Source organism: Scyliorhinus canicula, chromosome 2 (assembly GCF_902713615.1).
Source record: "Scyliorhinus canicula chromosome 2, sScyCan1.1, whole genome shotgun sequence".
NCBI classification, from domain to species: domain Eukaryota; kingdom Metazoa; phylum Chordata; class Chondrichthyes; order Carcharhiniformes; family Scyliorhinidae; genus Scyliorhinus; species Scyliorhinus canicula.
This window is the reverse complement of record NC_052147.1, coordinates 249,606,836-249,633,841: the sequence shown is the minus strand read 5'-3', so window position 1 is coordinate 249,633,841 and position 27,006 is coordinate 249,606,836. Positions and strand designations below refer to the sequence as shown.

Below are 27,006 nucleotides of genomic sequence, written 5' to 3'. Positions count from 1 at the left end.
TCCTGCAGCAGTACAGAACATTAGTTAGGCCACATTTGGAATATTGTGTACTATTCTGGTCACCACACTACCAGAAGGATGTGGATGCTTTGGTGAGGGTACAGAAAAGGTTTTCCAGGATGTTGCCTGGTCAAGAGAGTATTAGCTATGAGGAGAGGCTGGATAAACTTGGATTGTTTCACTGGAATGACAGGGGCGACCTGATAGAGGTTTACAAAATTATGAGTGGCATGGACAGAGTGGATAGTCAGGCACTTTTTCCCAGGGTGGAGAAGTCAATTACTAGATGACATAGGTTTAAGGTATGAGGGGGAAGTTTAGAGGAGATGTGTCAGGCACATTTTTTACATGCAAGATGGTGAGTGACTGGAACGCACTGCCAGGGGAGGTGGTGGAAACAGACACGGTAGCAGCGTATAAGAGGCATCTTAACAAATACATGAATAGAATGGGACAAGAGGATCCCGGAAGTTTAGAAGGTTTTAGTTTAGACAGGCATCATGACCGGCGCAGACATGGAAGCCGAAGGGCCTGTTCCTGTGCTGTCCTGTTCTTTGTTGTTCCCTGGAACTTGGTGCCAGGAAGTTCCCTGCAGTGCCTATTCTGGCCACTTTGGTGACAGGGCTGCTTTGTCCAAGTCCCCGCCATCGTGAAAATTTAGGCTATTGTTTATCAGACTCAGAGATAAACAAAACCCTATTGTTACTTTAATTGTGAAGAAAATGTGGATTTACCTTTTCAAACAAAAAGGCTACCGAAACAACAGGTGGGCGAAGAATCTGTCTGCTTAATGGGATCACTACAACACCTTAATTCAACCAAGACTCAATACTGATGGCAGGTCACATGATCCAGCATCCATCTTTGTTCCTTGCGAGAGACAGTAACAGAAGATCAAACTGACTTTTAAGAGAAGCGTCTTCAGAAACCTCAAGATCGACTTCGCTCAGATAAGTAGTTTGAAGCCTATACCTAACTGTAGCTATAGAATCAAATCTTCTAGCTGTTTCGAGCTAACAGGATCTTCAGGTCCTGCCCATGGTGCACCCCAGCTGTATGGGGAGAGGTCAATGGGAAATCCTATTGAAGGCGGTGGGATCTTCTCATCCCGCCGCCAGCCAATGGCAGGCCGTCTCTCGCCGCCGAGGAAGCCGCCTTGGGGAGGCCAGAGATAATCGGCCATCGTCTATGGATATCAGCTAAGTACCCAAGGTCTGTGCCGTTCAAGCGGATGAAGGACTTTCCCCTCTAAGCTCTTCCCCCCACGAAGTTCAACTGAGTTCTCAACCACTGACAAATCTACTACAAGAGCCTTCGCAGCCACAAAACAAATCCCTGCTTTTCAAAGTCTTTCACATGGAGCCAAAACATTAACCTAACCAAGACACATTGGGTCCACCATGAAATAGAGACCAAGTTAAATTCCATTTTTATAATTAGTGTTTAACCTTCAACTGTATCTAGTTTTTGCGTGTGTGATAGTGATGGTGAGTCATGCAAGGTATCAAGCATTCATTTAACCTTCCGGGCAGGTTTGGGTGAGAAATCATTTTCTGCATTTTTAAAATACAAAAGCTTCATGTTGGGTTATTTAAATTATTTTAATCGCTCTGGGGATAAGAAAACGCTCACATCCACATCCAAATATATTTGATCATGGCCACCAGAAGTTAACACCTTCAAATTGTCTTTGACAGCTGAAGAAATTGTTCATTTAAAAATTCTCCAAGAATAATTAACTTTTGCAGGATCGAGACTGCACACAAGTAAAATTAAATTTTCAGGGCCAGTAATGCTGTTTGGCGAGAATGTGTAACTTTCTTTTTACTGTGTTGAGTGGCTATCTAAGGGTTAATACTTCAACTTCACCCCCTTCAAGTGCTTTAATGCCAGGTCTCTAAGAAAGGTGCAGTGTAACCAAGCTTGTGGAGAAGCAGGGAAAATGGACAGACTTTTCTGTTTATGCTTGCGCTGACCCCAGATACTGACATCTAATTCCATGCAAAGGACATTGGTGTACAATAATAGAAAAGTCTTGCTATAGTTTTACTGGGTCTTAATGAGACCACATTTGGATTTCTATGTGCAGTTTTGGTCTCCACATTTAAGAAAGAATGTGTTTGCATTTGATGCGATACAGCGAAGGTTCGCCAAATTGAGCGGTGGTCCTCTGCTGGAAGGTTAAGTAAATTGGGCTTATGTGCTTTAGAGCTTAGAAGAATGAGAGGTGGTCTCATAAAATTCTGAAGGGGCTCGATAGGATAGACGCTGCAAAATTGTTCCATTGGTCGAGGAATCGAAAACACAGGGACACAGACTCAGGATAAGGTGCTAATCATTGAGGACTGAGATGAGGAGAAATTCTCAACACTGAGGGTTTTGGATGCTCCATCGTTGAATACCGTTAAGTCTGGCATAGACAGATTTTGGATCTCTCAAGGAATTAAGGGATATGAGAACTAAGAACAAAGAAAAGTACAGCACAGGAACAGGCCCTTTGACCCTCCAAGCCTGTGCCGACCATGCTGCCCATCTAAACTAAAATCTTCTGCACTTCCGGGGTCCATATCTCTCTATTCCCATCCTATTCATGTATTTGTCAAGATGCCTCTAAACGCCATTATCGTCCCTGCTTCCACCACCTCCTCCGGCAGCGAGTTCCAGGCACCCACTACCCCCTGTGTAAAAAAACATGTCTCGCACATCTCCTCTAAACCTTGCCCCTCGCACACCTTAAACCTATGCCCCCTAGTAATTGAAAAAATGTTTTTTTAAATGAAAATCGCTTATTGTCACAAGTAGGCTTCAAATGAAGTTACTGTGAAAAGCCCCTAGTTGCCACATTCCGGCGCGTGTTCGGGGAGGCTGGTACGGGAATTGAACCATGCTGCTGGCCTGCCTTGGTCTGTTTTAAAAGCCAGCTCTTTAGCCCTGTGCTAAACCAGCCTCTACCCTCTACCCTGGGAAAAAGCCTCTGACTATCCACTCTGTCTATGCCCCTCATAATTTTGTAGACCTCTGTCAGGTCGCCCCTCAACCTCCGTCGTTCCAGTGAGAACAAACAGAGTTTATTAAACCTCTTCCATACCAGGCAACATCCTGGTAAATCTTTTCTGCACCCTCTCTAAAACCTCCATATCCTTCTGGTAGTTTGGCGACCAGAATTGAACACTGTACTCCAAGTGTGGCCGAACTAAGGTTGTATACAGCTACAACATGACTTGCCAATTTTTATACTCAATGCCCCGGCCAATGAAGGCAAGCATGCCGTATGCCTTCTTGACTACCTTCTCCACCTGTGTTGCCCCTTTCAGTGCCCTGTGGACCTGTACACCTTGACCTCTCTGATTGTCAATACTCTTGAGGGTTCTACCATTCGCTGTATATTCCCTACCTGCATTAACATAGAACGATACAGCGCAGTACAGGCCCTTCGGCCCTCGATGTTGCACCGACATGGAAAAAATCTAAAGGCCATCTAACCTACACTATGCCCTTATCATCCATATGCTTATCCAATAAATTTTTAAATGCCCTCAATGTTGGCATGTTCACTACTGTTGCAGGTAGGGCATTCCACGGCCTCACCACTCTTTGCGTAAAAAACCCACCTCTGACCTCTGTCCTATATCTATTACCCCTCAATTTAAGGCTATGTCCCCTCGTGCTAGCCACCTCCATCCGCGGGAGAAGGCTCTCGCTGTCCACCCTATCTAACCCTCTGATCATTTTGTATGCCTCTATTAAGTCACCTCTTAACCTTCTTCTCTCTAACGAAAACAACCTCAAGTCCATCAGCCTTTCCTCATAAGATTTTCCCTCCATACCAGGCAACATCCTGGTAAATCTCCTCTGCACCCGTTCCAAAGCTTCCACGTCCTTCCTATAATGAGGCGACCAGAACTGTACGCAATACTCCAAATGCGGCCGTACTAGAGTTTTGTACAACTGCAACATGACCTCATGGCTCCGGAACTCAATCCCTCTACCAATAAAGGCCAACACACCATAGGCCTTCTTCACAACCCTATCAACCTGGGTGGCAACTTTCAGGGATCTATGTACATGGACACCGAGATCCCTCTGCTCATCCACACTACCAAGAATTTTACCATTAGCCAAATATTCCGCATTTCTGTTATTCTTTCCAAAGTGAATCACCTCACACTTCTCCACATTAAACTCCATTTGCCACCTCTCAGCCCAGCTCTGCAGCCTATCTATGTCTCTCTGTAACCTGCAACATCCTTCCGCACTGTCTACAACTCCACCGACTTTAGTTAGACCTTCCAAAATGCATTACCTCACATTTGTCCGGATTAAACTCCATCTGCCATCTCTCCGCCCAAGTCTCCAAACAATCTAAATCCTGCTGTATCCTCTGACAGTCCTGATCGCTATCCGCAATTCCACCAACCTTTGTGTCGTCTGCAAACTTACTAATCAGACCTCTTACATTTTCCTGCAAATCATTTATACTACGAACAGCAAAGGTCCCAGCACTGATCCCTGCGGGAAAATAGAGTTGAAGCCTAGGATCAGCCACGATCGTATTGAGTGGCGGAACAGGCTCAATGGGCCATGTGGTCTACTCCTGCTCTTATTCCTCTTCTGTCTGATTTAGTCCATAATTCCAGTTCGCGCTGATAGATCCACTGTTATTTTAATAGCAAAATCCAGGCCGAAAAGAAAAGATTCATAATTTGAATTAAATGATAAAATGATAAAAGATCATTCAAATTATTTTTCTAAGGACTTTTGAAAATCTTTTGAGCATTGTGCAATCATGTACAAAATTCTCCATGCAACTTTTAAATTATTTTAATATTTAATGTATAAATAATATTTTGCATACATAATTATAAAAGATTTTCAATCACTGTGTGATTGCAATAAAATATTAAATTATATACAGATAAATTCATGAATCATGTGTTTATTAAAAGTAATGCATTGAATAATTTTCATTACACATTTAAGATGCTGTAAAATACCAATATCAATAATAAAATATGCATGCATCAAAATCTTGGTCGTGTTTTCCAGTCCAGTTAGTCACAAAAGTGATTTGAGTGAACTGGCTGGTTGCATGATCCCTATGGCGCGATTTAATAATAATACCAGCCTTGTTGAGCCCAACTTGATGATGTGACCAGGCCATTGAATCTCGCAAAAGCCTCTCGTGAGATTCGCAAAGCTCGAAATGTCTTGTGAGTTTCAACAGAATCTCACGAGACATTACGATCTGGATCCCGCCCCCTCTGACTGAGATCAGATAATCATATTTGGATTTCGATTTTGTTTATTGTCACGTGTGCCGAGGTACAGTGAAAAGTATTTTTCTGTGAGCAGCTCAACAGATCATTAAGTACATGAAAATAAAAGGAAATGAAAGAAAATACATAATAGGGTAGCATAAGGTATACAATGTAACTACATAACACCGGCATCAGGTGAAACATACAGGGCATAGACAGAGTGGATAGTCAGAGGCTTTTTCCCAAGGTGGAGGGTAGGGGCTGGTTTAGCACAGGGCTAAATCGCTAGCTTTTAAGGCAGGCCAGCAGCACGGTTCAATTCCCGTACCAGCCTCCCCGGACAGGCGCCGGAATGTGGCAACTAGGGGCTTTTCACAGTAACTTCATTGAAGTCTATTCGTGACAATAAGCGATTTTCATTTCATTTCATTTCAAAAGGGTATTGCTATCTGAAAATAAATATTGTGCAAGGTCATGGGGATAAGGCAGGGGAGTGGGGTGAGATAGAATGCTCTTTCAGAGAACCAGTGCAGACTTGATGGGTCGAATGGTCTCCTTCTGCACTGTAAAGATATGGAAACTCTGTGATACTATATCCACAGCTACACATAAATGGATACCTCGATCAAACCTGCATCCACCACCTTCTCAGGAAGTTTATTCCAGAATCCAACCACCTTTTGGTTGAATTTTTCTTTTCCTTACATCATTTTTACTCCTTTTGCCAATTATTTGGAATCTGTGTCATCTAGTTCTTGATGCTCTCTTGAGTGGAAACAGTTTCTCACTATTTACCCTAGAAAAAGCGTGTCGCGTCTTTTCGTCCGACGTCACTTCGTCCAACGACACTTCGTCCACGTCTTTTGGTACAACGTCTTTTTGTCCGCACGTCTTTTGGTCCAACGTCTTTTTGTCCAATTATCCAATTACAAATAAACTCCGTATAAAACCATTTAATTGATAAAATGCAAGTACAATATAGCAAGTGAATTTAATTGCTAAAATGCAAGTAATTGATAAAATGCAAGTAAAATGCAAGTTGAAAAATGCAGTTAAAAAATCTAAAAATGCAGTTAAAAAATCTAAAAGTTTACTAATTACTTAAAATTCCCGAAAGATATCACATCACTTAGAGAATACAGTTGGAAAATGTAAATTCTTAAAGTTACTTAAAATGGATGTAAATTGTAAGCAACATTCCTCAAGAAATCAATTTTTGTTGTAGAATCTTATTCAACGACCAATCTTTTGAGGCGTTCAGTTATTTTCTTATATCGCGTACATGAAGTCGATTGATCTCCCCAAAGAATTTGAGCCTTTTTGCCTATTATGAACCCTTCCTCTTCCTTCAGAGTTTTGATTAACCTCCAGATATTCAAATGAGCTCCACCTGCCGAACGCTTTATCGCAGAATGAAATCCCTTATTACATATTATACCTTGCTATGTGCATTAGAGAAGATTTCTATTTACAAAATGTTAATGTGTGGAGTGGAGTGCTAATAAGCAAGTTACAAAAAGTCAAGTTACAAAAAGTCTTTTACAAAAAAAATCATCCGGCAAAAAAACGTAACAAGTCACAAAAAGTCTTTGACGAAAAAAATCATTGGACAAAAAGACGTAGGACCAAAAGACGTGCGGACAAAAAGACGTTGAACCAAAAGACGTGGACGAAGTGTCGTTGGACGAAATGACGTCGGACGAAAAGACATAGCACCAGAAAAAGCTCTCAGGATCTTGAATATCTCTATTAAGTCTCCTCTCAGCCATCTTTTCTCCAAGAAAAACAGTCCCAGCCCCTCCAATCTATCCACAGTTCTTTATCCCTGGAATCACTCTTGTGAATCTTCTCTGTACTCTGTCCAATGCCTTCACATCCTTCCTCAAGTGTGGCACCCAGAACTGGATGCAGTAATCCAGGTGCAGTCTAACTAGTGCCTTATGCAAGTTTATGATGTGGAGATGCCGGCGTTGGATTGGGGTGAGAACAGTAAGAAGTCTTACAACACCAGGTTAAAGCCCAACAGGTTTGTTTCAAACACTACCTTTCGGAGCACTGCTCCTTCCTCAGGTGAATCATTCACCTGAGGATTCCCTTGAGGAAGGAGCAGTGCTCCAAAAGCTAGTGTTTGAAACAAACCTGTTGGGCTTTAACTTGGTGTTGTAAGACTTCTTCCTTATGCAAGTTCAGCATGATCTCCTTATTCTTGTACTCAATGCCCCATTAATAAAGTCTGAGGTACTATATGCAAGATGCTTTACTAACTGTCCTTTTACCATGGCCAGCTATCTTCAATAATTAAGTAAATATACACCAAGTTCACTCTTTTAGAGTTTCTCCATTTATTTTCCACTGTCTCTCTACATTCTTCCTGCCAGAATGAATCACCTCACATTTCTCTGCATTGAACTTCATCTGCCACTTATCTGCCCAATCCACCAGCATGCCTGTGTTCTTTTGAAGTTCTCGATTATCCTCAATATAGTTGGTGACATTTCCAATCTTCCTAGCATCTGCAAATGTTGAAATCATGCCCTGAATACCACAGTCTAGTTATTAATATGCATCAGAAAGAGCAAGGGACCCATGGGTTCTCAAAATGCACCATATAATTGGACAAGTTGATTGAAATATAACATCATTGACATGGTGCCATCATTATGCATTGAATAACATGTAAATAAAATCTATCATTGTTACAGAACATAGAACATAGAACATAACAGCGCAGTTCAGGCCCTTCGGCCCACGATGTTGCGCCATCCTGTGAAACCCTTCTAAAGTCCCTCTACACTATTCCCTTATCGTCCATATGCCTATCCAATGACCATTTGAATGCGTTTAGTGTTGACGAGTCCACTACTGTTGCAGGCAGGGCATTCCACGCCCTTACTACTCTCTGAGTAAAGAATCTACCTCTGACATCTGTCCTATATCTATCTCCCCTCAATTTAAAGCTATGTCCCCTCGTGCTGGACATCACCATCCGAGGAAAAAGGCTCTCACTGTCCACCCTATCTAATCCTCTGATCATCTTGTATGCCTCAATTAAGTCACCTCTTAACCTTCTTCTCTCTAACGAAAACAGCCTCAAGTCCTTCAGCCTTTCCTCATATGATCTTCCCTCCATACCAGGCAACATTCTTGTAAATCTCCTCTGTACCCTTTCCAATGCTTCCACATCCTTCCTATAATGTGGCGACCAGAACTGCACACAATACTCCAAATGCAGTCGCACCAGAGTTTTGTACAACTGCAACATGACCTCATGGCTCCGAAATTCAATTCCTCTACCAATAAAAGCTAACACACCGTACGCCTTTTTAGCACCCCTCTCAACCTGGGTGGCAACTTTCAGGGATCTATGGACATGGACACCGAGATCTCTCTGCTCGTCCACACTACCAAGAATCTTACCATTAGCCCAGTACTCTGCCTTTCTGTTATTCCTTCCAAAATGAATCACCTCACACTTTTCTGCATTAAACTCCATTTGCCACCTGTCAGCCCAGCTCTTCAGCTTATCTATGTACCTCTGTAACTTGTAACATCCTTCTGCACTGTCCACAATTCCACCGACTTTAGTGTCATCTGCAAATTTACTCACCCATCCTTCTACGCCCTCCTCCAGGTCATTTATAAAAATGACAAACAGCAACGGCCCCAAAACAGATCCTTGTGGCACACCACTAGTAACAGGACACCAGTCAGAGCATTTCCCATCAACCACCACTCTTTGTCTTCTATCAGCTATCCAATTTTTGATCCAAACTGCTAAATCACCCTGAATCCCATGCCTCTGTATTTTCTGCAATAGCCTACCGTGGGGAACCTTATCAAATGCTTTACTGAAATCCATATACACCACATCAACTGCTTTACCCTCATCCACCTGTTTGGTCACCTTCTCGAAGAACTCAATGAGGTTTGTGAGGCACGACCTACCCTTCACAAAACCATGTTGACTATCTCTAATCAAATTATTCCTTTCCAGATGATTATACATCCTATCTCTTATAAACCTTTCCAATACTTTTCCCACAACAGAAGTAAGGCTCACTGGCCTATAGTTACCGGGGTTATCTCTACTCCCCTTCTTATACAGAAGATTTACATGAGAGAATTTTAAAGTGCATTGTGGGGGGGGGGGGGGGGGGGGGTATTTAAAATGTTAATGCACCTTTTGTCCAAAAATATGTTTTGACTTTAGAACATCCGGAAAACTTTTCTTGGCTCACTCTAAAATTGGACTTAGGTTCCCACATATTTGTGGTTTGTTTTTCCCAATTTTTTGCTCAAATTCCCATTCTGACATATTTCACCTGATTGGAGGCGAGGAAGCCAATATATATTTTTTGCAACTTTTGTTTGATTTATTCCCTCAAGGAATTTGCAGTAAACTGAATATAAGAGGGCTGGATTCAGAGATAATAATGTCTGTGCCAAATTCTGAAACAAAAACAGCATTAACATTAATCCCAGGATCATGATGATTCTACTTTGTGGGTGGAAATTTCTGTTTTTTCCTCTAAAGTGTTGGCTTAGGTGAGAAAAGGAGTGTGCAGCATGCCAGCAGCGCAGCTGGCATTTCTCATCATGTTATCCAGCACTAAGATGAAAATAAATCCTTGCGGCATGGCCTATGGCATCATAATGGCAGGGCGAGGCCTGAAAGAGCCGACAACGTCGACTTTCCAGGATTCGGGGCACCCATTTCTGGTTAAAATTAAATCTCCCATCAGATACGGAAATCTAGCCCCCCTATCCACAACATACCTGCATGATGCTAGCCCACCCCCATGCACACGGAAACCCCCCATGGAGCTCCCCAGAGTTACCTCCATGGCACTACCTCCTTGTACTGCTCCCTGGTAGTTCCTCTGAGGAGCTCTGTGGGAGGTAGTGGTCCCCATGTCATGGGGAGGAAGGGGTTCCCATGTCAATGGGGGTGAGTTCCATGTGTGTTTGGGGGGTTGCCCATGTGTATGATGGGATGGGGGGGGGTCTCCATGTGGGGGAGGAAGTCCCTGTATACATTGTGGGGGGGAAGGGAGACATTGTCTATGTGGGAGTGGTTACTTTGTTTTGTTTTTGCAAGAGATTGGGGTCCCCTTTATAAACGGTGTGCTATATCCGGAAAGTTGATGTTGCCAACTCTTCCAGACCCTGCCGCGTCAGCATGGAACATGCCTCCAGGTCTTATTTCTTCTAAATGCTGGACAATATAGCAACAAAAGCCGGCTGTCTACTTTTCTTGCCTGGCCCAGCACTTAGAAGAAAACACGGAAAATTTCACCCGAGATGTATACATTTTATGATTTTGCTGTTCATACTTAAACATTTACTCTTGTACGACCATATCTTGAACATGTTGGTAATGTCAGGATAAAGAAACCTCATTGTGTTACAAGAATCAACAGGCTCCCATTACCCTCTGCATAAAAAGGTTCTTCCTCGTATCCCCATTTCACATTCTGCCACTTATCTTGAATCTATGTCCCCTGGTTCTAGAATTTTCCACCAAGGGAAACAATTTTATCCTGTCCACTCTATCACTTCCCCTCATAATTTTGTACACCTCAATTAACCTCCCCCCCCCCCCCCCCCCCCCCCCCCAACCTCAGCCTTCTTTGTTCCAAGGAAAACAACTCCAACTGAGCCAATCTGTCCTCGTAGCTACACTTTTCTAGCCCTGACAACATTCTTGTAAACCTCTTCTGCACTCTCTCCAGAGCAATTACGTCCTTCTACTAAGATGGTCACCAGAACTGCACACAATACTCCAGTTGTGGCTTCACCACTGTTTTATAAAATTCCAGCATTATATCCTTCCTTTTATATTCTTTACCTCTGCAAATGAAGGAGAGCATTCCATATGCTTTCTTTCCAACCATGTCTACTTGATCTGCAGCCTTTATGGACCTGAGTAATTGTACGCCAAGATCACTCACTTCACCTACCCCTTCCCATTTATTGTGTACTTCCTACAACTGTTTGACCTCCCGAAATGAAAGACCTCACACTTCTGTGTTAAATTCCATATGCCATTTTATCGCCCAATCTGCCAACATTACTATATCATTTTGGAGATTAAAGCTATCCTCTGCACTGTCACCACTCAGCCAATCTTTGTGTTGTCTACAAATTTTCCAATCAGGCTCCCCACACTCACGTCCAGGTCGTGACAAACAATAAAGGTCCCAACACCGAGCCCTGTGGAACACCATTTCAAACAACTTTCCGTTTGCAAGGCAGCCATCAACCATTTGTTTCCTGTTACAAAGCCAACTTTTGATCCAGTTTCACACATTGCCCTGCATCCCATGGGCTTTTACATTTTTGATAAATGTGCCATGTGGGACCTTGTCAAACACCTTGCTAAAATCTATGTTCACAACATCCACTGCACTACCTTCATCAACCCTTCCTGTCACGTCCTCAAACAATTCAATCAAATTTCTGAGGTAAGATCTTCTTTTAAAAAATGCATGCTGACTATCCCTGACTCATCCATGCCTTTCTATGTGACAGTTAATCCTATATCTCAGGAAGCCAATATGTTTTTTTTGCAACTTTTGTTTGATTGATTCTACTAATTTGTCCACCATCAACGTAAGAATAACTGGCCTATAACTGTTTGGCATTTCCGTAGATACCCTTTTAAACAATGGAACCACATTTGCATTTCTCCAGTCCTCCGGTACCTCCCCTTATCCAGTGAGGATTGGAAAATAATCGTCAGAGCACCTTCTATCTCCTCCCTGACCTCCTTCAGTAACCGCGGAAACAATCCATCTGGCCATGGCAATTTATCAACTTTCAAGGATTCCAACCCTTCAGCTACTTCCTCTCTCTTTATGATTATCACATCGATATCTTAGTGTTCCTCCTGGACTACTATATCAGGATCATCCATTTCCTTTGTCAACACAGAGACAAAACAATAATTTAAAACCCTTCCAGCAGCCTCTGCATCTGCACATAAGTTCCCTTCCTCATTTCTGATCGGTCTCATTGTTTCCTTAAATAACCTTTTAGCATTAATATATTGGTAAAATGTCTTTGGGTTTTCTTTAAATTTACTGCTAATCTTTTCCCATGCCCTTTTATCCCTGCACGTGCTATACTCGTGGAGGCTATCTGCAATGCTTGGTTCTTTGTGCCTAACATATGTTTTGTTTTTCTGTTTGATTTTTCCTGTATTGCTCACGACAACTACGGGGGTCTAGATTTGGCAGTACCACTCTTATTCTTGGAAGGGACATGTACATTTAGGTACATGTACATGTACATGTACATGTACATTTGTACATTTAGGATCTCGCTGTTTAGTGCTTCCCTCTGGTTTTTCACTGATTTATCTTCTAGTAGTGCTGGCCATTCCACCTCTGCCAAGTCGTTTCTCATTTCTGCAAGATTTTCCTTCCCCCAGCCTAAAAGTTTTACTCCTGCTTTACAAAGAACAAAGAACAAAGAAAATTACAGCACAGGAACAGGCCCTTCAGCCCTCCCAGCCTGCGCCGATCCAGATCCTTTATCTAAACCTGTCTCCTATTTTCCAAGGTCTACTTCCCTCTTTTCCCGCCCGTTCATATACCTGTCTAGATGCCTCCTAAATGATGCGATCGTGCCCGGCTCTACCATGTCCGCTGGTAAAGCGTTCCAGGCACCCAGCTTTCCACGCACATCTCCCTTAAACTTTCCCCCTCTCACCTTGAAATCGTGACCCCTTGTAACTGACACCCCCACTCTTGGGAAAAGCTTGTTGCTATCCACCCTGTCCATACTTCTCATAATTTTGTAGACCTCAATCAGGTCCCCACTCAACCTCTGTCTTTCCAACAAAAACAATCCTAATCTACTCAACCTTTCTTCATAGCTAGCACCCTCCATACCAGGCAACATCCTGGTGAACCTCCTCTGTATCCTCTCCAAAGCATCCACATCCTTCTGGTAATGTGGCGACCAGAATTGCACGCAGTATTCCAAATGTGGCCTAACAAAAGTCCTATACAACTGTAACATGACCTGCCAACTCTTGTACTCAATACCCCGTCCGATGAAGGCAAGCATGCTATATGCCTTCTTGACCACTCTATCAACCAGCGTTGCCACCTTCAGGGTACAATGGACCTGAACTCCCAGATCTCTCTGTACATCCATTTTCCCCAAGACCCTTCCATTGACCATATAGTCCGCTCTTGAATTTGATCTTCCAAAATGCAACACCTCGCATTTGCCTGGATTGAACTCCATCTGCCATTTCTCTGCCCAACTCTCCAATCTATCTATACTTTGTTGTATTCTCTGACAGTCCTCCTCGCTATCTGCAACTCCACCAATCTTAGTATCATCTGCAAACTTGCTAATCAGACCACCTATACCTTCCTCCAGGTCATTTATGTAGATCACAAACAACAGTGGTCCGAGCACGGATCCCTGTGGAACACCACTAGTCACCCTTCTCCATTTTGAGACACTCCCTTCCACCACTACTCTCTGTCTCCTGTTGCCCAGCCAGTTCTTTATCCATCTAGCTAGTACACCCTGAACCCCATACGACTTCACTTTTTCCATCAAACTGCCATGGAAAACCTTATCAAGCGCCTTACCAAAGTCCATGTATATGACATCTGCAGCCCTTCCCTCATCAATTAACTTTGTCACTTCCTCAAAGAATTCTATTAGGTTTGTAAGACATGACCTTCCCTGCACAAAACCATGCTGCCTATCACTGATAAGTCTATTTTCTTCCAGATGTGAATAGATCCTATCCCTCAGTATCTTCTCCAACAGTTTGCCTACCACTGACGTCAAGCTCACAGGTCTGTAATTCCCTGGATTATCCCTGCTACCCTTCTTAAACAAAGGGACAACATTAGCAATTCTCCAGTCCTCCGGGACCTCACCCGTGCTCAAGGATGCTTCAAAGATATATGTTAAGGCCTGTTGCTCATTTTACTGGAGTGTATTAACACGCCTCCGTTTAAAGGCCGTGTGCTTAACACTGCTATGGCTCTGTGTATGTAATTATGCTCAGGAGTCACCAGGTGCCGTATTTAGACACCTCACAAGTATATCAAGGTCAGGTTCAAAGTAATAAATCTGTACACCGATTAGTAAGTCCAAACGATTGATATTTATTATGACAAATATAATAAATACACATGCACACGCTAAAGAGACTAACTTACTTCTAATACTAAACAACTAAAATACTTATCTAGACAGGAACAGGCAAGGTCAGGGAGCAAGGCCTTCGTCCCGTTCTTGGTCTGCAACTCTCAGGTACTTAAAGTTGTTAGGGTCTAGCAAAGTCTGGATCACGTAGCGATCGTTGTAGTGGCACTTACAGTTCGATGGCTGATGGCTCAACGGCTGGTGATGGAACTGGAGTCAGGATGCGATGTATCAGCAAAGCGAAGTCGGAGCGATGAAAACAGACCGAACCATGTGCGGGGTCTACTTTTATAGGTCCCCCAAAGTCCGTGCCCCTTCGGGGCGGTCCTGTTACCTGCCATGTATCGATTGGGCCTTTTCCCAATCGATATCTTCCAAACCCCCCAATCTGAGGGTCGCTTCTCGATGGGTGGGGCGGTACCTATGGTTCTTTGTGTTGGATACTATGGTGCCGTTCTGTCTGGGCGTCTACTCAAAAGTATCCATTCATACTTAAATGTTTCTATTGTGTGGGGTCTGGATCTGGATCACCTCATTGCTCTGTAGATCTTGTTGCCATTTACACCTTTGGCTGACACTCTGCACCTGGCCACAAACTGGTTTCTGTACGTGCAGAATGCTAATTAGTCTTCTGCAAACTGCTTGTCCTTGCTAAGACTGTTTTCTCCCTGCAGCCTTAGCAGTTCTCCATTTTGTAGCCCAGTGTCCATCTTAGGTGGCTACAGGCCCCAGCTATTTTGACCCTCTCTTCCCTCAGTAACCTGGGATGGATCCCATCCGGTCCTGGGGACTTGTCCACCTTAATGTCTTTTAGAATACCCAAAACTTCCCCTTTCCGTATGACAACTTGACCTAGAGTATTTTAACATCCATCCCTAGCCTCAACATCCGTCTTGTCCCTCTCCTTTGTGAATACCGATGCAAAGTACTCATTAAGAATCTCACCCATTTCCTCTGAGTCCATGCATAAATTCCCTCTTTTGTCTTTGAGTTGGCCAATCCTTTCTCTAGTTACCCTCTTGCTCCTTACATAAGAATAAAAGGCTTTGGGATCTTCCTTAACCCTGTTAGCCAAAGATATTTCAAGACCCCTTTTAGCCCTCTTTATTGCGCGTTTGAGATTCGTCCTACTTTCCCGTTATTCCTCCAAAACTTCATCAGTTTTGAGTTGCCTCGATCCTATGTATGCTTCCTTTTTCATCTTAGCTAGTCTCACAATTTCACCCGTCATCCATGGTTCCCTAATCTTGCCATTTCTATCTTTCATTTTCACAGGAACATGTCTGTCCTGCACTCTAATCAACCTTTCCTTAAAAGACTCCCACATTTCAAATGTGGATTTACCCTTAAACAGCTGCTCCCAATCCACATTCCCTAGCTCCTGCTGAATTTTGTTATACTCTGCCTTCCTCAATTTAGTACTCTTCCTTTCGGACCACTCTTGTCCTTGTCCTTGTATTTTAAAACTTACGGAATTGTGATCGCTATTCCCAAAGTAATCACCGACTGAAACATCAACCACCTGGCCGGGATCATTCCCCAATACCAGGTCCAGTATGGCCCCTTCCTGAGTTGGACTATTTGCATACTGCCCTAAAAAACTCTCCTGGATGCTCCTTACAAATTCTGCTCCATCTACGCCTCCAACACTACACGAATCCCATTCAATGTTGGGGAAGTTAAAATCTCCCATCACAACCACCCGATTGCTCCTACATTTTTCTATAATCTGTCTGCATATTTGTACCTCTACTTCATGCTCGCTTTTGGGAGACCTGTAGTAAAGTCCCAACAATGTTACTGCACCCTTCCCTTTTCTCAGCTCCACCCATATTGCCTCAGTGCTCGAATCCTCCATCGTGCCCTCCTTAATCCAGCTGTGATTAAATGAAATGAATACGAAAATCGCTTATTGTCACGAGTAGGCTTCAAGGAAGTTACTGTGAAAAGCCCTTAGTCGCCACATTCCGGCACCTGTCCAGGGAGGCTGGTACGGGAATCGAACCGTGCTGCTGGCCTGCTTGGTCTGCTTTAAAAGCCAGCGATTTAGCCCAGTGAGCTAAACCAGCCCCTGTGAGCTAAACCAGCTCCTGTGAGCTCTGACGAGTAATGCAACTCCTCCACCCCTTCTAGCTCCCTCTCTACCCCTCCTGAAGCATCTATATCCTGGGATATTCAGTTTCCAGTCCTGCCCTTCCCTCAACCAAGTCTCAGTAATACCAATAACATCATATTCCCAGTTACTGATCCAAGCCCTAAGTTCATCTGCCTTACCTGCTACACTTCTCGCATTAAAACAAATGCACCTCAGACCACCTGTCCCTTTGCGTTCATCATCTCTTCCCTGTCTACTCTTCCCCTTAGTCACATTGAGTTTATTGTCTCATACCTTACTGGCTTTAGTTGCTGCTTCTTTACTGACCTCTAACTTCCTAATTTGTTCCCCATCCCCCTGCCTCATTAGTTTAAAACCTCCCCAACAGTGTTAGCAAAAGCACCCCCTAGGACATTGGTTCCAGTCCTGCCCAGGTGTAGACCATCCAGTTTGTAATGGTCCCACCGCCCCCAGAACTGGTTCCAATGTCCCAAAAATCTGAACCCCTCCCTCCTGCACCATCTCTCAAGCCACGTATTCATTCTGACTATTCTTGAATTTCTACTCTGACTGTCCCGTGGCACTGGTAGCAATCCTGAGATTACTACCTTTGAGGTCCCACTTTTTAACTTATCTCTAGGTTTGGCACTGGAGTGCTGAGCTTGTGGCATTTGAGTGCTACAGTGAGAGTTTGGTGACTGAGGGTGTACAAGGGTTCATTTTTATTTAAAGTCTAGTATTTCTTTTATTTAGTTAATTAACTTAAAAGTTGCTGTTTGGTCTATAAGAAGGTGAATTTTGAATCAGCTTTAAACAAGGTTCTACTTGGACTTACTTGCAGCTGGAGCTTTTTAATTAGTTAATTGCATTAGGCCAGTTTTCAGAAGCTAGAGTCACAGTATAAATAGGAGCTAGTTACAGTGCAGGCTTTGTTTGCACTGGAGTGCTGAGCTTGTGGCATTTGAGTGCTAGTGAGAGTTTGGTGACTGAGGGAGTGCTGAGCTTGTGGCATTTGAGTGCTACAGTGAGAGTTTGGTGACTGAGGGAGTGCTGAGCTTGTGGCATTTGAGTGCAGTGAGAGTTTGGTGACTGAGGGAGTTAGGTGAGGAGGGAGTAAGGTGCTCCTTACATTTCATTTCCTATATTTATCAAAGAACGTGAAGGGAGCCAGGAGTTTAGAGTACAGCTGACTGGAAGTAGAGTCGGAGGGCGGAGGTCCAGTTGGTCCAAGGGGCAGTTAATTCTGTAAAGTAAGAGGGGATGGAGGCTAGGGCAGTTGCATGCTCCTCCTGTAGGATGTGGGTGGTGAGGGAAACCACTGGTGTCCCCGCTGACTATACCTGCGGGAAGAGCACCCAACTCCAGCTCCTCAGAGACCGTGTTAAGGTACTGGAGCTGGAGCTGGATGAACTTCGGATCATCCAAGAGGCAGAGGGGGTTATGGAGAAGAGTTACAGGGAGGTAGCCACACCAAAGGTACTGGACAAGAGTAGCTGGGTTACAGTCAGGGGAAAGACAGGCAGACAGTGCAGGGATCCCTCGTGGCCGTTCCCCTTCAAAACAAGTATACCGTTTTGGATGCTGTTGGGGGGGATGACCTACCGGGGGAAGGCCCCAGCGGCCAGGTCTCTGACACTGAGTCTGGCTCTGGGGCTCAGAAGGGAAGGGGGGAGCATAGAAAAGCAATAGTAATAGGAGATTCAATGGTTAGGGGAATAGATAGGAGATTCTGTGGTCGCGAGCGAGACTGCCAAAAGGTATGTTGCCTCCCGGGTGCCAGGGCCAGGGATGTCTCGGATCGTGTCTTCAGGATCCTGAAGGGGGAGGGTGAGCAGCCAGAAGTCGTGGTGCACATTGGTACCAACGATGTAGGTAGGAAAAAGGGTGTGGAGGTAATAAACAAGTTTAGGGAGTTAGGCTGGAAGTTAAAGGCCAAGACAGACAGAGTTGTCATCTCTGGTTTGTTGCCGGTGCCACGTGATAGCGAGGCTAGGAACAGGGAGAGAGTGCAGTTGAACACGTGGCTGCAGGAATGGTGTAGGAGGGAAGGCTTCAGGTATTTGGATAATTGGAGCGCATTCTGGGGAAGGTGGGACCTGTACAAGCAGGACGGGTTGCATCTGAACCAGAGGGGCACCAATATCCTGGGGGGGGAGGCTTTCTAGTACTCTTTGGGAGGGTTTAAACTAATTTGGCAGGGGAATGGGAACCGGATCTGTAGTCCAGCAACTAAGGAAGACGATAGTCAGGACGCCAAAGCACGTTGTGATGCAGTGGGGAAGGTAACAATGACAAAGGAGAGTACTTGCAGGCAAGGAGATGGGTTGAAGTGTGTATACTTTAATGCAAGAAGCATCAGGAATAAGGTGGGTGAACTTAAGGCATGGATCGATACTTGGGACTACGATGTGGTGGCCATCACAGAAACTTGGATAGAAGAGGGGCAGAAATGGTTGTTGGAGGTCCCTGGTTATAGATGTTTCAACAAGATTAGGGAGGATGGTAAAAGAGGTGGGGGGGGGGGGTGGCATTGTTAATTAGAGATAGTATAACAGCTGCAGAAAGGCAGTTCGAGGGGAATCTGCCTACTGAGGTAATATGGGTTGAAGTCAGAAATAGGAAAGGAGCAGTCACCTTGTTGGGAGTTTTCTATAGGGCCCCCAAAAGCAGCAGAGATGTGGAGGAACAGATTGGGAAACAGATTTTTGGAAAGGTGCAGAAGTCACAGGGTAGTAGTCATGGGTGACTTCAACTTCCCAAACATTGAGTGGAAACCCTTTAGATCAAATAGTTTGGATGGGGTAGTGTTTGTGCAGTGTGTCCAGGAAGCTTTTCTAACACAGTATGTAGATTGTCCGACCAGAGGGGAGGCCATATTGGATTTAGTACTTGGTAATGAACCAGGGCAGGTGATAGATTTGTTAGTGGGGGAGCATTTTGCAGGTAGTGACCACAATTCTGTGACTTTCACTTTAGTTATGGAGAGGGATAGGTGCGTGCAACAGGGCAAGGTTTATAATTGGGGGAAGGGTAAATACAATGTTGTCAGACAAGAATTGAAGTCCAGAAGTTGGGAACATAGGCTGTCAGGGAAGGACACAAGTGAAATGTGGAACTTGTTCAAGGAACAGGTACTGCGTGTCTTTGATATGTATGTCCCTGTCAGGCAGGGAAGAGATGGTCGAGTGAGGGAACCATGGTTGACAAGAGACGTTGAATGTCTTGTTAAGAGGAAGAAGGAGACTTGTGTAAGGCTGAAGAAACAAGGTTCAGACAGGGCGCTGGAGGGATACAAGATAGCCAGGAGGGAACTGAAGAAAAGGATTAGGAGAGCTAAGAGAGGGCATGAAAAATCTTTGGCGGGTAGGATCAAGGAAAACCCCAAGGCCTTTTACACATATGTGAGAAATATGAGAATGACTGGAGCGAGGGTAGGTCCGATTAAGGACAGTAGCGGGAGATTGTGTATTGAGTCTGAAGAGATAGGAGAGGTCTTGAACAAGTATTTGTCTTCAGTATTTACAAACGAGAGGGGCCATATTGTTGGAGAGGACAGCGTGAAGCAGACTGATAAGCTTGAGGAGATACTTGTCAGGAAGGAAGATGTGTTGCGCGTTTTGAAAAACTTGAAGATAGACAAGTCCCCCGGGCCTGACGGGATATATCCAAGGATTCTATGGGAAGCAAGAAATGAAATTGCAGAGCCGTTGGCAATGATCTTTTCGTCCTCGCTGTCAACAGGGGTGGTACCAGAGGATTGGAGAGTGGCGAATGTCGTGCCCCTGTTCAAAAAAGGGAATAGGGATAACCCTGGGAATTACAGGCCAGTTAGTCTTACTTCGGTGGTAGGCAAAGTAATGGAAAGGGTACTGAGGGATAGGATTTCTGAGCATCAAGGCATTGCTTGATTAGGGATAGTCAGCACGGATTTGTGAGGGGTAGGTCTTGCCTTACAAGTCTTATTGACTTCTTTGAGGAGGTGACCAAGCATGTGGATGAAGGTAAAGCAGTGGATGTAGTGTACATGGATTTTAGTAAGGCATTTGATAAGGTTCCCCATGGTAGGCTTATGCAGAAAGTAAGGAGGCATGGGATAGTGGGAAATTTGGCCAGTTGGATAACAAACTGGCTAACCGATAGAAGACAGAGAGTGGTGGTGGATGGCAAATATTCAGCCTGGAGCCCAGTTACCAGTGGTGTACCGCAGGGATCAGTTCTGGGTCCTCTGCTGTTTGTGATTTTCATTAACGACTTGGATGAGGAAGTTGACGGGTGGGTCAGTAAATTTGCAGATGATATGAAGATTGGTGGAGTTGTGGATAGTGAGGAGGGCTGTTGTCGGCTTCAAAGAGACATAGATAGAATGCAGAGCTGGGCTGAGAAGCATCAGATGGAGTTTAACCCTGACAAGTGTGAGGTTGTCCATTTTGGAAGGACAAATATGAATGTGGAATACAGGGTTAATGGTAGGGTTCTTGGCAATGTGGAGGAGCAAAGAGATCTTGGGGTCTATGTTCATAGATCTTTGAAAGTTGTCACTCAAGTGGATAGAGCTGTGAAGAAGGCCTATGGTGTGCTAGCATTCATTAGCAGAGGGATTGAATTTAAGAGCCATGAGGTGATGATGCAGCTGTACAAAACCTTGGTCAGGCCACATTTGGAGTACTGTGTGCAGTTCTGGTCACCTCATTTTAGGAAGGATGTGGAAGCTTTGGAAAAGGTGCAAAGGAGATTTACCAGGATGTTGCCTGGAATGGAGAGTAGGTCATACGAGGAAAGGTTGAGGGTGCTAGGCCTTTTCTCATTAGAACGGAGAAGGATGAGGGGCGACTTGATAGAGGTTTATAAGATGATTAGGGGAATAGATAGAGTAGACAGTCAGAGACTTTTTCCCCGGGTGGAACACACCATTACAAGGGGACATAAATTTAAGATAAATGGTGGAAGATATAAAGGGGATGTCAGAGGTAGGTTCTTTACCCAGAGAGTAGTGGTGGCATGGAATGCACTGCCTGTGGAAGTAGTTGAGTCGGAAAAGTTAGGGACCTTCAAGCGGCTATTGGATAGGTACATGGATTAGGGTAGAATAATGGAGTGTAGGTTAACTTCTTAAGGGAAGCACGGTAGCATTGTGGATAGCACAATTGCTTCACAGCTCCAGGGTCCCAAGTTCGATTTCGACTTGGGTTGCTGTCTGTGTGGAGTCTGCACATCCTCCCCGTGACTGCGTGGGTTTCCTCCGGGTACTCCGGTTTCCTCCCACAGTCCAAAGATGTGCAGGTTGGGTGGATTGGCCATGAAAAATTGTCCAAAATTCTATGATTAACCTAGGACAAAAGTTCGGCGCAACATCGTGGGCCGAAGGGCCTGTTCTGTGCTGTATTTCTCTGTATTTCTCCTAACTCCCTAAATTCTGATTGTAGGAACTCATCCCTTTTTTTTACCTATATCGTTGGTGCCTATATGCACCATGACAATTGGCTGTTCACCCTCCCCCTTCAGTATGTCCTGCAGCCGATCGGAGACATTCCTGACCCGAGCAACATACCATTCGGGAGTCTCATTTTCGACCACAGAAACGCCTGTCTACTCCCTTTACAATTTAATCCCCTATGACTATAGCCCTGCCAGTCTTTTTCCCACCCTTCTGTGCAGCAGAGCCAGCCACGGTGCCATGAGCCTGGCTACTACTGCCTTCCCCTGGTAAGTCATCTCCCCCAACAGTATCCAAAACGGTATACCTGTTTTGGAGGGAGTTGACATCAGGGGACACCTGCACTGCCTTCCTGCTCTTTCTCTGCCTTTTGGTCACCCATTCCCTGTCTCCCTCACCAATCCTAATCTGCGGTGTGACCAACTCACTGAACGTGCTATCCATGACCTCCTCAGCATCGCGGATGCTACAAAGTGAGTCCATCCGCAGCTGCAGAGCCGTCATGCGGTCTAACAGGAGCTGCAGCTGGACACACTTCGCGCACATGAAGGAGTCAGGGGCATCGGCCGCATCCCTTAACTCCCACATTGAGCACGAGGAGCATAACACGGGTCTGGGATCTCCTGCCATTTTTACCCTTTACCTTAACTGACTACAAACTATACTATCAAATAATTAATAAGTGAAAGGAACAAAGATTTTACTTACCAATCACAATACTTACCAACACATGAAGAGTTAAATTTCTCCCAGCTGCTGCTAATTGGACCTCTGTCCTTTTCCATGAAAATACTGAATCTAATTGAATTGTGATCACTATCCCCGATATGGTCGCCAACTGTCACTTCACCTACTTGCCCTTATTCATTCCCCAAGACTAGATCTAAAATTGCATCTCCTCTTGTTGGGTTTGTCAGCAATTGGTTGAAATAGGTTTCCTGGACACACTGCATGAATCCCAGTGGATATTGGGATTGTTAAAGTATCCTACTATTACTGCCCCCTTGTTCTTACAGGCAGAAATTGCCTTCATATTTGATCTTCTGTCTCCCTTTCACTATTTGGATGTCTGTAATATATTTCCAGTCATACGAAAAAACCCTTTTTAAATTTCTAAGCTCATAAAGCCTTGTTTGTTGACCCGTTTAGTTTATCACCCCTTCTCACAACTGGAATTTATTCTTTAACCATTAGTGTTACTCCCTGTCCTTTATCAACTCCCACTCTATCGTCTCTGAAGACTCTATAACCAGGGATATTGAGCTGCCAATTTTGCCCATCCTTTAGCCAGGCTTCCGTTATAGCAATGTCAACATGCTGCCATGTATCTACAGTAAGAAGTCTGACAACACCAGGTTAAAGTCCAACAGGTTTGTTTTAAATCACTAGCTTTCGGAGCACTGCTCCTTCCTCAGGTGAATTGACATCATCCGGCATCTCCCCATCATGACCATGTATCTACCTGTGCCCTTAACTCATCTATCTTGTTTGTAATACTCCTTTCATTGAAGCATAAACAGCTTAATCCCATTTTTCCATGCTGGACACTTTTTAAACTTTGCTTCTCTCGTACTTCCAAGTCTATCACTACGTCTTCTACATCACTAGCTCATGTTCTACCTGCATTTTCCTGATCTGAATTTGACCTATCTGATCATTCTCCTGGGATCCCAACCCCTGCCATACTAGTTTAAACAGAACTAGTGAAATTCCCGTGAGCACATTGGTCCCAGGTCTGCCTGTGTGCAACCCGTCCGCTCTGTTCAGGCCCCACCTTCCCCAGAACCGCTCCCAGTGCATCAAGATCTGAATCCCTCCCGGCTGCACCATCTTTCCAGCCACGCATTCATCTGATCTATCCTCCTATTCCTGCACTCTCGAGCACATGGAACTGGGAATAATACACAGAGGGAGAATTTAGAATATCCAATTCACCAAACAATTCTTTCGGGACTTGTGGGAGGAAAGTGGAGCACCCAGAGGAAACCCACGCAGAAATGGGGAGAACGTGCAGTCTGGACAGACAGCGACCCAAGCGGGAATCAAACCTGGGACCCTTGCGTTGAGAAGAAACTGTGGTTGCCACTGTGATACTGTGCTGCCCGATCTTTCATTAGAACATGCATATAATAAAGATGGACAACAAAATATATTCACAGTAATCTGCTTTCCTCCACCTCCAGCTCAGAGTGAATGCTGAATAATTCATTTGAATCCCAGTAATTTCCAAGGAGCCAATTATGATTGTTTTCATTTGCTAAATTACAGGATTACTGCTTTTCAGGGATAAATATTTCTCGATTTCTTTGAGCCTGGTTTATATTTTCCTTGTTCTGTGCTCATTTTTTGTGCTGTAATGTTGTTTTGGAGGATTTAATTTGCTTGCTTGCTTGCTTCCATCTTGCACCTCTCAATTTATTTTTTGGTGGCATCTAACCAATAATGCAAATTATTCAAAAACAGGCCAACCATGTAATTTATCTTCAATTTGAGTGTGCACTGTATTCCAGTCAGTCTGCAGGGAGAGATCTGCAGGTGCTTGACAGTAGGGATCATGCGTCAGTGCAAAGTGAAACACAATACAAATCAATTTTGTGGCAAAAATATATAAAATTCTTCTAGATTAAGTTCAGTGGGTATTAATTGGATGCGCATAGCATTTTTCTGCCGCAGATTGTTTCTAAAGACTGAACCCAGAGTCGGTGATAATGGAATTTAGATGCAGATTGGAGCCTCTGAAATGCCTTCAGCTTGATAGACTGCGTTAAAGGCACGTCGCACAGACAAATTGTTGCTGTTTTTGTTTTACGTGTATTAACATAGAACAAACATAGAACATACAGTGCAAAAGGAGGCCATTCGGCCCATTGAGTCAGCACTGACCCACTTTTAAAAAAAATTTAGAGTACCCAATTCATTTTTTCCAATTGAGGGGAAATTTAGCATGGCTAATCCACCTAGCCTGCACATCTTTGGGTTGTGGGGGTGAAACCCACACAAAAACGGGCAGAATGTGCAAACTCCAGACGGACAGTGACCTAGCGCCAGGATCGAACCTGGGACCTCGGCGCCGTGAAGCAACAGGGCTAACCCACTGCACCACCATGCTGCCTCCATCAACCCACTTAAGCCCTCACTTCCAACTTATCCTCGTAACCCAATAACCACTCCTCATCTTTTTGGCCACGAATGGCAATTTATCATGGCCAATCCACCTAACCTGCACGTCTTTGGACTGTGGGAGGAAACCGGAGCACCCGGAGGAAACCCACGCAGACATGGGGAGAACGTGCAGATTGCGCACAAACAGTGACCTAGCGGGCATTCGAACCTGGGACCCTGGCACTGTGAAGCCACAGTGCTCGCCATTTGTGCCACCATGCTGCCCACGATATATCAGTAACTAGGGTAACTATCAGTAACTAACACACAGAAAAAGGTGCACAGGTGGATGTACATATACTCAATGATATCATTATCATTGGCTGTCCGTCACTTCAACAGGATATCCCACAAGGCAGTACAAAATAGGCTTCCTCTTGTTTCCTTCTCTGCCGCATCATTATCAAGTTGTGACTCAAGCACGATGGACAATTGCCGCCATTCTAATCTTGGGAATTGTACAGCAGGTTTCAGGGTTTAGTGTCCAATTTATCTAAATTCACTTTCTCCATTAATACAACAATTTACAAGGGAAAAATTAGTTTTGGCTTGTATTTGTTTGTCTCGGGTGGAGGATTATCATCTTTCCATCTCTGATAATATTAACTTTTCCAGTTACCTATCTAAAAATAATTTTCTCATTGCTTTTCTCAGTTAGAAGTCATGCTTGTGAGCTGGATCTGTATGATAACCCGGGAGGGTGCACTCACATCTGCCTACTCAGCAGCAGCCACAAGACAAGGACCTGTCGTTGCAGGACTGGCTACACCTTAGGGAATGATGGGAAGTCTTGCAAAAGTAAGTCAACACCCCTTGTTTCAATACAAATCCGTTGCATTCTGTCTTTTTGCTGAATCATATAATTCAATAAAGCAATACACTTGCATTGTACCACATAACAATTTTGGGGTTCAAAATAAATGCATTAACAATTAACACTGCATTTAGCCATATTAAAAATGCATCTGCTCTTCGGTTTTTTTGTAGCATTGTACAGGTTAACCTTTACAGTTGTTCTCGGGGTGTACACGGAATAACATTGCCACGGCCTGCAAAGCAGCCATGCAGCTGCGCACACTACTGACTGCCCACTGTGAACTTAGTACCACAGGTCATATGGGTGTCCCTCCAGGCTACCCCCTTGGTGACCTCCTGGCCACAGACGACCCATCAGCAGACAGGGCGTGTGTGTGGTGAGTGAAGTGTGTATATGTGGCTGCAGCTTGTTAGCCTCCTGAGTGTCAAGCACGGACCCGGCGAATCCGGCACCGTTTCTCATTGGAATTGATTGTGTTTCATGTTGCACCAGTGCTAGCCCGTCAACAGTCACTGAATTGATCCAGGTGCAGCACCAGTTTTGCTGTCGTGGCAGTTCAGAAATCCTGCCCCGGCATCAACACTTAGTCTCAGGAACAGAGAATTCCACCACACATGTTTTATCTGTATTGTAAACTCCATAAAATGAAGAAAATCCTTCGGTTTATTCTTGGTAAACTGTTGGCATATTTCACTATGTATTGACGAGCAATCAAGAAAAATTAGCTTAATTAACATCTCACTTGCTTTCCTAAGAACTTACTGTACCTGCAATGCAAACCTTTTGTGATTCATGTTTGAGGATACCCAGATCCCGTTGTACTGTGGTCTCTCTCCATTTAAATAATATTCTTGTTTTCTCATCTTTTTGCCAAAGTCGCAGCCTCACATTTTCCCTCATTGTACTACACCTGCCATCTCACTTGACATATCACTTTTCAGTCTCTTGTATCCTCCACACAACCTGCTTTCCTACCCATCAGCAGCAAATCTGGCAGCCATACAGGTGATCCCTTAGTTTTCTTTTAATTCATTCAAGTGGTGTGGGTTACCTGGCTGGG

General features: G+C 44.3%; 1 protein-coding gene across 1 annotated transcript in view; it reads left to right on the top strand.

The window, feature by feature from the left end:
- Nucleotides 1-27,006, top strand: part of LOC119962094 (low-density lipoprotein receptor-related protein 1-like) — a 2,271,162-nt gene that overhangs the window by 1,079,038 nt on the left and 1,165,118 nt on the right. Inside the window, 1 exon segment of the mRNA XM_038789946.1 lies at nucleotides 25,784-25,927. Coding sequence (XP_038645874.1) covers nucleotides 25,784-25,927 — 144 coding nt within the window.